Consider the following 12,792-nt stretch of genomic DNA (forward strand, 5'->3'; position numbering starts at 1 on the left):
GAGAATATTTCAACGGGGAAAATTTGTAAATCTCCATTAGTTACCGAAACTTTGTCTCAGCAATGAAACAATTTTGTCATCATTGTTTCCATTAGTTTTGATAATAATTAATAAAAATCTCAATCCCAAATATTGTAGTAAGTAATGGAGATTTTCTCGTTGCAAAATTTTCTAGTGTAGCGTGACATTGAAACCACCCTGTACAAGTATGTAGCCAGGAATAATTTTCTGATAGCCACACATAAAGCATGTACTGGATTTGTTTATGTATGTATGTATTTGGGTTCATTTTCCCCACAGTTTGGGATTAGTGGATCAAATTTAGACTGACTTACAATAAGTACCGGCTTCCAGGAATTCCAGGCAAATGCAGGGTCACCAACGAACCCTGTTCCTTAACGATTCCACATTTTACCCTTGTTTTAAATATCTAAGATTTAAATTAGAGAAAATTTTTAAGGTCTCTCAGAATTTACTAATCCGAGTTATTTATGTACTGAACTACGATATTGAAATGGGGTAATTTTCAGAAAGGTGACATTATTTGTAAGGGTCCATAAATCTCCTAACATCGCATATTTAAATACAATTTTAGACAAACCATAATAGGCTAATTCTCTAAAGGGTAGCATTATTTGTAAGGGTCAATCCGTATAAGCACCACATATTTAAATACAAGTTTATCTACACTAACCATGTGAAGGCATGGGCAAGTGAAGGGTCACATATTTCACTCTTTTAAAAAGGTACCCTTCCTCCTTCCCACGGCTCATTGTTTCTCCAACCAACCGTCTAAACTCACCTCTCGTAAAAAATTCTGAATTTCAATATAAAGATTTCCAAATTTTTAAATTTTCTCGCCATGGTGACACCATCTGAGCCACCGAAGTGCCCAACCCGCCTTGATCTCTGCATCCACGACATTTTTCTATGCGTCCTTACAGTACTTGCGCTACTTGGGACAGTTATATTCTGTCTTTTGCACCCTCAACGCCCCGAGATCCTGCTTTCGCCCGATGGCGCCACGTGGCAGGCGGCACATTGGTCAAAGCATGATGCAAAGTCTCCTCCGAGTAGTAATAATACCACCCAGGTGATAATCAGTTTGACCCAGGTAACAGCAGAACTGACACGGGGGGAAGAACTGTCCCTGAATTTCTTGCTCCTGCAAGAATGGAGCGATCCCAGGTTGATCGTCCGTGATGGGGAAAATGGTGAGTAGAATTTTCTGAAAAATTTGTAACAATTTATTTTAAGAAATATCTACATATGTACTTGGTCACATTAGGCCCCACATATTTAGTAGCTCTTGGAAAATTCTGAGAATTTCAGGAAAAAAGTACTCTTTAATATTCTTGTTTTAATAAGAAATTGAGAATTCTGAGAACCACTGTGAGTCTCAAATTCCATCCAATAAGGCTGACGGGACTTTGAGATTCGCACTGCCGTAGTTGATTAATTTCCGCAAAAATTCAAACTAGCATGGAAGGAGAATATATGCATAAGTCCAATTTCAAAATTTCTAAAATCTGGGAGTGGAAAATTCTAAATTTTCATGCTACAAATTCATTATTTTGTCTTATAAATAACGTCAGTTTGACTAAAACATTAATAAATTATACATGCTTTTGCTGTATTTATCAGGCAGTTGAAAGTTTCAACTTAAAACCTTAAATTTTATTTATTTGCTCCATATGTACATGGTTGGTTTGACAATTTAAATATTCCTCAACTTTTCTAACATTAGGTCCAACTGTGCAAAATATTGAGGCGATTAAGGGAAATGGTGCTCCAATTGGAATTTGGAAACCATCCCTTGGATTGGCACCTACCCACGTCGCGGATAAAAGCACAGAAGAAACCTGGCTCTCGAAGGACGGAAGGGTAAGTCCAAATAGAAAATTTGCCTAGAATTTAAAACACACACTATTAGAAATCCAGTATTAAATTAATACGACACGGTATTCATACATGTGTACGCATATGGTTCAATCAAAGTGAGGCCGGATAGTAACAGTTCACTACTAGAGTTTTACCAAATTGATAGCAAATTTTTACGGGCAGGTTTAATTTTACTACAAGTGGTAGCAATCAAAATCAATGGAAGGAAATAACTACATACCATCGTTTCGTGACTCTACCAAAATTCTAAGAGTGTATGCTAAATCTATATTATTCGATGCAAATTTTTGTGTAAAACGGATTTGAAAGTGGAGTAAGTAAAATTTGCAACAAAAAAATCACACCCTTTTGACATTGGGTAAACAATTAAACACGTGTTTCAGGATTTTTCATAAGGCTCGGAATTATGACGGAATCCGTGACCGATAATTGGCATTTTTTCCCCTCGCGAGAAAAATTGCACGGTAAAAATGCTAATTCTCGCTCACATTTTCCGTTATAATTTCAGTTAAACTGAGCATTACGATAAATCCTGAAGCACGTGTTAAATTATTTACCTAATGCAACATAATTATCGTAATTTCGTCAAAATCGGTGCGAGACCACTGGCGTCGTCGCATTGTTAGTGGTTTTATGGTTTATTCAAAGAGCGTTTTAGAGTAGTTTGTGGGGATTTCAAAAATCACAATCATTTCCGAGTAGGATGCATGCACACGAACTCAAATCAAATCAACTCTCTCCCCTGGAAGACGGGCTTATGCTCTAGTTCATATTTACATAAGGGGCGATCCATAAATTATGTTACGCTGAAGATGGGGGGGAGGGGTGCCAAGCATCCGTGACAAAGTGTGACATATGGAGAGGGGGGGTTCGGCCGATCCGTGACATCACGTTTTAAAGGCCTAACTCAATGCAAACTTTAACTCAAATTTTAATTCTTCGACTATGACCAAACTACAGTTTCGCAATTATTTAAAAATATTGGTCCAGCCGAATATCAAATGCATCCAAAATTTCAACCAAGGTCTAGATTTTAAGATTTTCAACCAAGTTTCTAAATTTTGTTCAAGCCTTCAAATAATTTGCACAATATCCACAATAATATAGATCGTTTGTAAATTTAAAAAAAATTAAAATTCATGATGCCATAAAGTATAAAGTTCGCATAATTTCAAAAAATCATCATAATTTTGCAGATATTCATTCAACAATTAAAAAACATTACTAAATCTCCAAAAATTTGCGCAATTTAAAAAATTCGTCCGAAAGAACCATAGTCATAGTTTCAAAAATGTGTACTAATTGCAGACAGCTGCATGATTACAAAATTTTAACAATTAAAACAATGTACAGCAATAAATGAAAAATTTGGTGGTTGAAAAACTTTAAAATCTAAAAATAATACAAAATTAACGGGAATTTTGGAAAAGGTTGTTATTTACAAATCTATAACGCTATGACTTTTCACTCCATCAAAAGGTGTCATATGAGTATAAATAGAGCTAAGAATTGCTCCTATCGATAGGAGCAATTCTTAGGATAGCTATCCTGTAAAATTACACGGGTTTCACTCAGTTATTGAAGAAATATTTCGCTTCAACCGCTATTTGCACTACATCTTCTATGAAAAAGCCGTGGCTTCATGAAATTCGGTAAAATAAAGTTAATTTGTGAAAAAACCTAGGTGACATAGCACAAAAGATTCCCTTGTGAGTCCTGATATTACGCAATATTTACTACGCGCCCCCCTTTTATACGAATATGCATGTTATTCTTGCTAGGTATCGGACAAATTCAGATTTTCAGGCGTGACGTGACAAGAGGAAGGGAGGGGTCACGACGAGAGTGACAAAGGCGTGACAACAGGGGAGGGGGGTCCTAAAAAAGGGCTTTTTTGCGTGACATAATTTATGGATCTCCCCTAATTGAGGAATAATCAATTTCCCATCTTTTTAATGAAATTCAGGTGTTTCGAAGTCAACCACTCACCTTTATCGTATCCCCGTATCGGTCCACTTCCGAATATTTTATCAACATTTTCACTACCCGGGAATTTTCCACCGGGGCGGTCGCCTTGACCTGGGACAGTCTCGATGGAAGGAATCCGCTCAGTTTCAAGAACTCAACGCTCGGAATAGCACCTATCGTGAGAGGAGAAGGGTTACAAAATTCGCGACTCCTGTATACGACGGGGCATTGTGAGATGACATACCGTGCTACATCTTTGAAGCGAAGCTGCCTCCAGGTTCGATTCAAGCTGGAGAAGATTCCAACCTTGTACCCGTCTAAGGACCTCGTCTTGTATTTCCTGTCCGGGATCATATTTTGCTTGGTGGTATTTCTTATAATAATAATTATTTGTGCATGTAAGCAATAGTGGGTTACACTTATTAAAAAAATATTCAAAACTCATTCAAATTAAAAATTGAAAAAAGTTATTTTTTGATTATTTCAAAATCTAATCTTTCATATCTATTTAATAAATAAATATTTATTCAACATGAATACTCATTTTTTATTTGTTAAAAAAATTATGCGTTCATTATTGAATTTTTTCATAAATATTTAGCTATTATTCATTGTTCATTTTAATCCATTGGATCAAAAATTCGAATTATTAGACAGGTTTCTCTTTATGTCTTATCTCTGTAGGTACATAGAGGCCGATACACAAACTAATCCTAAATCAATATTATCGTCATATTTGCGACAAATATCACATCCTGATTACACACAGATAAGACATATATATGTATGTTGATAAGTTGCTACACACATATCATATGTGACATATGAAGGTTCGAAGAAATTCGGGAAGTATTTTAAGTATGTATTTGCCCATTTATGGAATTTCACCGACATGAAAAGGGATGCTACTTACATAATTAGTTAATCTAACTTAATTAGTGGGGGAGAAGGGAAAGGGGGCATAATTTGTTTATGAATATGTACACCTGCACTCTTAGCAAACTGGTAATAATTTAATAAAAAATATTATTACCGAGGGTTTGGTAATAACCATTAATTCCACCACGGTAATAAAATCATTACCAGCTTTTATAAATTTTGGGTAATGGACAATATCGGTAAATGGTAATATTAGTTTTCCCCGAGTGGCGATGACTCCACTCCGCGAGGAATTGAATCAATGCCATATTGTGCTGACAGTCAATGCCGATGTAATTTTACTAAAGAGTAACAAATATACACCAAACGGTGTAAACAATTTTCATAATTTGGTATTGTAATATTACTGGTAGAACCAAAACTGTTACCACATGGACGGAATATTCACGCCATAGCCATCATCATTCCTCGTCATCTACTTTGTAGTTACCTTGGCCGTTAAAGTCAGCGAAGTAAAAATGACCAAATTGGTCAGAGTTTGTAATTTAGCCAGGGGAAAGAAATTAATTATTTCTTCTGGGGATTATGAACAGTTCTTGCGTAGTGGTAAGTATCATTCCCATTAAATTGAGAGCGTGTTTTAAATTTGTGCATTAAATAACTCAAAAATATCTAAAATGTGTGTAATTATTAGTGAAGACCAAATTTCAAGTCGAGACTGACAACGACATCATTTTGGAAGACGACCATGGCGCTGAAGTTGATGAGGAAGTATTCCCTATTCTGTTGGATCAAGGCATAATCCCAGCAATAACATTCAAAATCGTGGGGGAAGACGCAGCTAGTGATGGATCGTACACCCCTCAATGTCAACAAATTTATTACAGTGAGTTTTATAATCTGGATAATATAATAAATAACAATGAAAAGCAAAAGAAATATGTAGCGTTTTTGTGTAGTTAATAGCCCTGCGCCCATTTCGCCTCAATCGCCAGCAACTCCAGCGTCGCCCCAAGGGGAAGACTATTTTAAACAGGTACATACTTACTAGATGTATTTATATGTATCCTAATGGAATTAAATAAAATGCGGAATCAAGTAAATTTTAATGATGTTGCAAATTCTCAGGCTTTAGAAAGTTATATTGAGAGAAAACCAGACTTGAAGGAATTAGTGTCAAATTGTAACGCAGAGAGATTGGTAGACTCGGCGGCCGCAACGAAACTCATAAATGATTTTGTCTCGGTGTTAATTGATTTAAGGGGGTAAGTTTTCCTTGTTGTTATTAGCAGATAATATCTGTCTATAAAATTAATCAAATTAACTTTACAATATATAGGGATTTACCATCCACCTCTGATCAGCTGCGATTTGCCAAGGCAATAATCGAAATTATTCCGTGTTGGAAATACCCGGATTCAATTGATGGAATTGTATGTGCAAAATTATAGCTTCCCTAGAAATTTGAATTTAAATATATGTATATATTATTATTCCCTTATTGCAGGATATTTTGTATGATACTGTGAACCGTTCCGGCTTAATTCAGACTCGTTTACGATGGATTCACCGAAACGTTAAAGAAAAAAACCCTCTAAAATCTTTGAAGCGACCCGTAGCGAGTGGAGCTGGAGCACCCATTTCCAATAAGCAAGACGGACATGTTCAAATTGCTGCTGACGATATCGCCATCGCGGAATTAAATTCCTCACTTCCGGAGGACGAAGTTAGGCGTCTCATGATACAAACCTTGGAGCACAGAAATTATTTGCGAGGCACTAATGAAAACTCAGTCCTCCGGGTGTATCGAAAATTCTTGGAATGCGGATTTCTGGTAATTACTACAAAGTTATTAACTGTATTTAGATTTTTTTTTACCTTAATTTATTGACACAAATTATGATAGATTAACTTCGAGTTCCAGCTGATGTTTCCAGCTAATGCGGCCAAATTTCTGGACACGTGGGAAACATTGAGGGAGCAAATATTAACAAACTGTAAAAGAATCAGCAAATCGACGGCTCTTCATAAATTCATAAACGATAATGCTGGTATGAATATAATATGGTTATAATTTCGTTAATTTTGCTTATTTCGTATAATCTGCTGGAAAATCAATTTATTTGCAGGAAATTGGGATCGGTCAACTGGCGCATTGTTGGCCCTGCTTTATTTAATCCCCCCGACAGCGCATGGGCGAGGGAAAGGTGCGCGGTGCAAAATTGAAGATGCGGAATCTAGACTTGTAAAATATTTTAAAGTACACATTTACAACATATTTGCTTTGAGTGTTTTTGTTTTATAGGAACATAACCTGTAAATATTCTTACTCTTTTAGAGTGGAACGCCATTGCAGTCAATTTTAGATACTTGGGATTCGGATATCAGTCAACCCACTTTGGTGTACTTGGGCGACGATAAAACAAATCCGTCGACATTTTTCATCATTTGTGACAAGTTGGCCCTTCCGCTGAATGCCAGTAATTCTACAGAGGCCATCGACTCTCTTTTTAAGGCTCATTATGTGATCGGGACAAAATACGACCAAAATTTGGATGGATTATGGAAGTTTATGCAAATTCACGTCTTCCAATTAGACATTCAAAACACAACTCTTCCGCGCAAAGCAAAACAAGTCCTCCAACAACTTTCAAGCCTTTCGGAAAGCAATTGACCAGTAATTTTAATAATATAAATTTCGGTAAAAATGTATTATTGTTCTGAGTGCAGAAATACGTTTACTCGGGTAGAAGATATTATTGTTCATACAAAATACATTCATAATATAGGTAGTGCAAATTTTAGGAAAAGCTTTTGCCCCTTCATAAATTGTTCCGTTCAACTTAGTTCTTGGAGTGGTTATCTTAGGCATTTAAAATCACACGATGTCTCGACCGCAATTAATGTTAGTGAAGTAATTAATGCGGTAGTTAGTCACGAAGCATTGGAATCTCTTCCGACGAATAATAATAATAAGTTGGATGAAGACGAAGTAGTAGAAGATATCTCAGTTGAACTAGGCATTCAAATTATGTCGGATATTTTAAGTAGCTTTTGTTCCTCACTTTTAGCAAAGGGTGTAACAAACACAACAGTAGATTTTGTAGTTCAGGAATTACAATTTAGTTTTACACAAGTAATTAGTTTAGTCCTAAAATTAGGGAAGAAGTTTTGTAAGGATGATTTTGAATTCTTCAGTTGTCAAACTAAAGGTTTAATGCAAGCTTTTGCCACAATTAAATCTTCATATCAAAGACAAAAAATGTTTGAGAAAACGGCCAGACCAATCTTACCCAGAGAACTGTCATTAGGTAGTAGAACTGAATTGAGAGTGAAAAATAACAAACGACAACAAGTAATTGTTCCCGATACATTCATGTATGTCCCATTGCTCAAAACTTTAGAATCCATTGTAAATTCCCCAAAATATTCAAAGTTTTTTATAAATTATAATTCCAATTCGCATGAGGTAAATGTTTACAAAAATTTTAGCGATTCTAAGTCCTTCAAAAATAATATTCTCTTCTCCAAATTTCCTAATTCGATTCAAATTCAATTATTCTACGATGACTTCGAAACAGTAAATCCATTGGGGTCGAAGCGTGGTGTACATAAAATTGGGGGAATTTATTTCACAATAAGAAACTTCCCGGACTATATAAATTCCAAATTAAGTCAAATTCATTTGTTGGCTCTTTTTTATACTGAAGATGCTAAAAAATATGGAATGAACGCTATTCTTAAATATTTAATTCCGGATATCAAGTTACTAGAAAGCAGTGGGATAAAAGTGAATGGGTCTGAAACAATTTACGGAACGATTTCTAGTTTATCTTGTGATAATTTGGGGATGAACTCTTTATTAGGTTTTTCAGAATCTTTTAACTCGCATTATTATTGTAGAATATGTTGCACGTCGAAGACGGAGGCACAAGAGGTGTTTGATCACAATTTGATGCACATTCGGAGTAGACCTGATTACGAACAACATTTGAGACAAAACAAATTTGGGGTTCAATCCGAATGTGCATTGAATGAGCTGCAATATTTCGATTTTTTAAATTCCCCATCAGTGGATATTATGCACGATTTATTAGAAGGGGTTGTGCCATTTGAGATCAAGATTGTGTTGCAAAAACTCATATCTTTAGGCTGCTTTAGCTTAGAAATTGTAAATCAGCGACTTATGGCCCATAACTATGGATATTTAGAATCCAAAAATCGACCAAATCCAATTCGCTTAGATAGCACCGGACACAAAATTGGTCAAAAGGCGGCACAGGCGTGGTGCTTAATAAGGCATTTACCAGTAATTCTGGCTGATCTAATCGTTAGTGAGGAAGGAAGTAAATATTGGGAGCTTATTATTCAACTTTTAGAAATAATGAGTCTAACGTTTTGAGTCTAACGTAACTAGAAATTTTCATCTTCTAGTTTACAAATTCTCGACCAGAAAGTAATGACACACCACAAATTGTTTCGTTTTTTGTTTCCACATGAACGACTAATTCCGAAACATCATTTCATGTGCCACTACTCTCATGTAATTAGACAAACTGGGCCATTAATATCTCTTTGGACAATGAGATATGAAGCAAAGCACAATTATTTTGCACAATTAGCTGCACATATTAAAAACTTCAGAAATATTTGTTACTCTCTAGCATTTAGGCATCAACAATACAGCGCATTTATGATGCAGTCCTCCGAATCAAGCGATAGTCTTAAAACTGATCATATATTTATTGTCAATCTTAGTAATTTTGTCGATTCATTCGATTTAATTGAGAGTTTAAGATTATTTGACTGTTATCAAAATTGTGACGGAGAAACACAAATCTATACAACCAACCAGATTTGGTATCGAGGGTATAATTATAAGACGGGGTTTGTAGTTTGTTATGAAATGGGTAACGTATTTCCAAAATTTGGAATTATTAATGAGTTTCTTTTGCCTAACGATAAAACTTGTTATTTGCTTCTTAAGGAACTAGATGTGGAGTATTTTGATCGCCATTATTTTGCGTTTAAAGTAAAACATAAAATTGATATATTCAAAGTTATTTCAATTACAGATTTAGTGGTTCATGACTGTTTTGAAATTCAAAGAAATTGTAGCAATGAATCGTTATATTTAGTTCTTAGACATCATTTATAATTTACACGAGTTGAATGTATATTACAAAATTTCGAGTTTTTAATTATATTGCATAATGGATTATTAATTCGAACATGTCATTGGTAAAGTTAAGTTAGTACACTTTAATCGTTGTAAAATAATTAATTTTGTCATCAGTAAATAAATAAATAAATCCTCACTAAATAGTGTCAAATGTTAAGTGCAGGGGGTTATAAATTATTACCTCGAGAGTAACGAATCGATTCCAGATGAAGACAAAGTTGACAAAATTGGGTAATATTATATGTACCATTTAGTAATGAATAACACCAAGTGGTACTCACCTTCAACATAACTCAGGAATGTAACATAACTATTGGGTAAAAACTGATTACTGTGCGATGTTGAACGTGATTGCCTGGTTGCAGTTAAATTTTAACCGCATGGAGCTGAATCATCACTTTGTGGAATTTTTGTGAATCTTTACCACAATGTGCTGAAATCATTACCAACGCGGTAGAGTCATATATGCATTCCGCCTGGTAACGATCTGGTATCAATTTTTTTAAGAGTGTGCAAAAACAAAGTTAGTACATATTTGCATACTTCTATCTTTTCAAATAGAGCATAGATTGAAGTATGTAGGTATCAATTCCTTACCTTATCTTAACTTATCAAATACACAAGAGACATATTTATATGTAATGTATGAATATCTCTTGGTAATATTTTAACACTGGATTTCTAGGAGTGTATTTAAGCTCAAGTATTACTTTGAAACGCAATAATTTTCTAAATAGTCAGTGGCATCAGCAAACATGTATCATATCCACTACCTTCCCTCCCTAAAGTGGGAACTTTCCCTTTGTAAATTTCTGAAATGCATTCCTTTCGAAATCGGGATATGTCATAAAATGGGTGAAACATATTCGAAACGTTCGCCTGCAATGCGTCCTCTCCGTGGCGTACACGGCGGCACAGTTTGCACACGTATTCTTTGGAGGGTTAAGTTTGACGGGTAGTTTTCAAGGAGCCGCATTTCTCCCGTTGTACGCCATGCCAACGGTAGTGCGGTGGAATCATTCCGGAGATAAGGCACCAATTCAAGTTATCAATTCTTTCTTGAATTTCGAAAGAAAAATATTACGGGGTAAGGTGAGAGGAAGAGGAAAAGGTCACAACTATTTAGAATAAGAATAGACTAGGTGATAAATTTAAAAATGAGGCTTCCTTTCAACCATAGTCAAGTTCCCGGAAGCTAAGGGGTAATATGAACCGGGGTATCCCGCATTGCATATTTACCCACTTAAAGAGCCATTGATGTACATTTATAGGCATTGGGGTAAAATGAGACACAGTATTTATGAACTACATTCATCCTTTTTAGCATGTAAAAGCAGACCAACCAATCTTGGCTGGATTCTCGTAGGCCGTCTTAACGTGCCTCTATCCTAAGTCTTTGTTTCACCCGTTTTAACCTCTCAGGATTAGAATTGGTACCTAAAATATTCCAGATTTCCCGGATACTTCTGACTCTAACATGTTCTGCAAACTGATGCGGTTCTTCGTCCCGTTCGCTGCGGGAGCATTCGTGGTAACTACTGTGTTAAAGTTCATCCTTTTGACGTTTTCCCCGTGCACACCGCCGTTTCTCTTGTCTATCGTGGAGGACTGCGGAAGAACTGAGGTGGCCCTGGGACCCTTTGTGCTTGGTATCTTGCACGTCTTTGAATGCTGGATGGCGTGGCACATGGTCACCGCTGGGGGATGGTACACCCTCTACATCATCTTCGCAGGGATCGAGTCCATCCTCAGCTATATTTTCATCCTAGAAAAGTAAGTTCATTGTTAAGGAATGTGATTTTTCGGGCCAGATGGCAACTTGAAATTTAATATTCTGCCGAAATTAACGTCAAGTATATTTATTGATATGGATATTTGAAAGTCCACTAATTAGCGATTTGATCCGATTGGATTATCCGGCCGATCATGGGGCCAGGCCAACCCGATCAGATTTTAGCCTACCCAGCCCGATTTTATTTTACCCGATCCGATTCGATTATATTCATAGATTGGACCTGTACGTGTCAACAATCCGACCGAATCTATTTTTATCGGATCGGACCTATTTACCAAAACTAATTCTAATTAACCTTTTCTCTCCAGCTTCAGCCAAGTCCAGACCTGTCTCCAATCCGTACCCAGTACGAAGAATCATCTCCTCTTGTAACGCAATATTCAAATTTTGGAAAAGAACTTTAGCGCCCTTCTCATGGACAGGATACTACCCGCCTTGCTAATCACATCCCCCTCCTTGCAAATGGTGATGCTCTACGTGTGCATTAATCATCACGGGGACATCGCCATGCCAGGATTTCTCGTTTTCCCCCTTCTCGCCGGAGAAGCCGTCATCGTCAACATTCTCGTCTTCACGTTGGCATCTTTCGTCAATTCGGCGTCGGCCAAAGTGTTGGCGGATTTTAGCGGGAAGGTAAAAGGGTTAAGGGAGAAAGATGTCGTGGTTAGACGACAGCTCAAGTCCTGCTCCAATCTCAAGGTCAAATTCCGCGCGAACTTCATTGACCGGGGGACACCACTTACAATTCAAACTTTCTGCTTTAATCAGGTCATGTCACTCACTTTGATCCGGGAAGGTCGCATTTCGAGAGGTCGATGAATATATAAATTTTAAGTGGAAAAGGGAACGTCCAAGTGTTACATCATTAAAAAGGTGGGTGGGTGGTTGATGTGGATTAACTTAGCCGTATTTGCATATTTAGTAGTGCATTGAGTTCAACGGTGGAATAAATTTTTAATTTATATGCTGGACCACGTTGGCTGCGGTAGCATGGGGACAGAGGGACTTCTTTTTAAAAAAATTTCGTTTGTATAAAACACGATGAATTGTTTCTCCTTTTCTTGGT

At 36.4% G+C, this 12,792-nt stretch overlaps 2 protein-coding genes across 3 annotated transcripts; both read left to right on the forward strand.

The window, feature by feature from the left end:
- The first annotated feature begins 344 nt into the window (after positions 1 to 344).
- On the forward strand, positions 345 to 4,377 carry LOC110855216. 2 transcript variants are annotated; one of them, XM_035856214.1, is made up of 3 exons: positions 345 to 1,214; positions 1,748 to 1,884; positions 3,684 to 3,862. In XM_035856214.1, exons 1-3 carry the CDS (start codon positions 863 to 865, stop codon positions 3,717 to 3,719), a joined length of 525 nt encoding a protein of 174 aa, XP_035712107.1. In that variant the 5' UTR covers positions 345 to 862; the 3' UTR covers positions 3,720 to 3,862. The 2 variants fall into 2 exon arrangements, with proteins under 2 accessions (XP_035712107.1, XP_021959325.1); XM_022103633.2 differs by lacking the exon at positions 3,684 to 3,862 and adding an exon at positions 3,869 to 4,377 and having other exon boundaries at positions 351 to 1,214.
- Positions 4,378 to 4,825: 448 nt separating this feature from the next.
- LOC118437257 lies at positions 4,826 to 7,425 on the forward strand. The gene is made up of 9 exons (XM_035856171.1): positions 4,826 to 5,355; positions 5,444 to 5,635; positions 5,709 to 5,785; positions 5,878 to 6,014; positions 6,089 to 6,182; positions 6,257 to 6,583; positions 6,656 to 6,800; positions 6,879 to 7,009; positions 7,088 to 7,425. The coding sequence occupies exons 1-9, from the start codon at positions 5,268 to 5,270 to the stop codon at positions 7,421 to 7,423; spliced, it is 1,527 nt and encodes a 508-aa protein (XP_035712064.1). The 5' UTR covers positions 4,826 to 5,267; the 3' UTR covers positions 7,424 to 7,425.
- Positions 7,426 to 12,792: the final 5,367 nt, after the last annotated feature.

This window comes from Folsomia candida, unplaced genomic scaffold (genome assembly GCF_002217175.1).
Source record: "Folsomia candida strain VU population unplaced genomic scaffold, ASM221717v1 Fcan01_Sc012, whole genome shotgun sequence".
NCBI classification, from domain to species: Eukaryota; Metazoa; Arthropoda; class Collembola; order Entomobryomorpha; family Isotomidae; genus Folsomia; species Folsomia candida.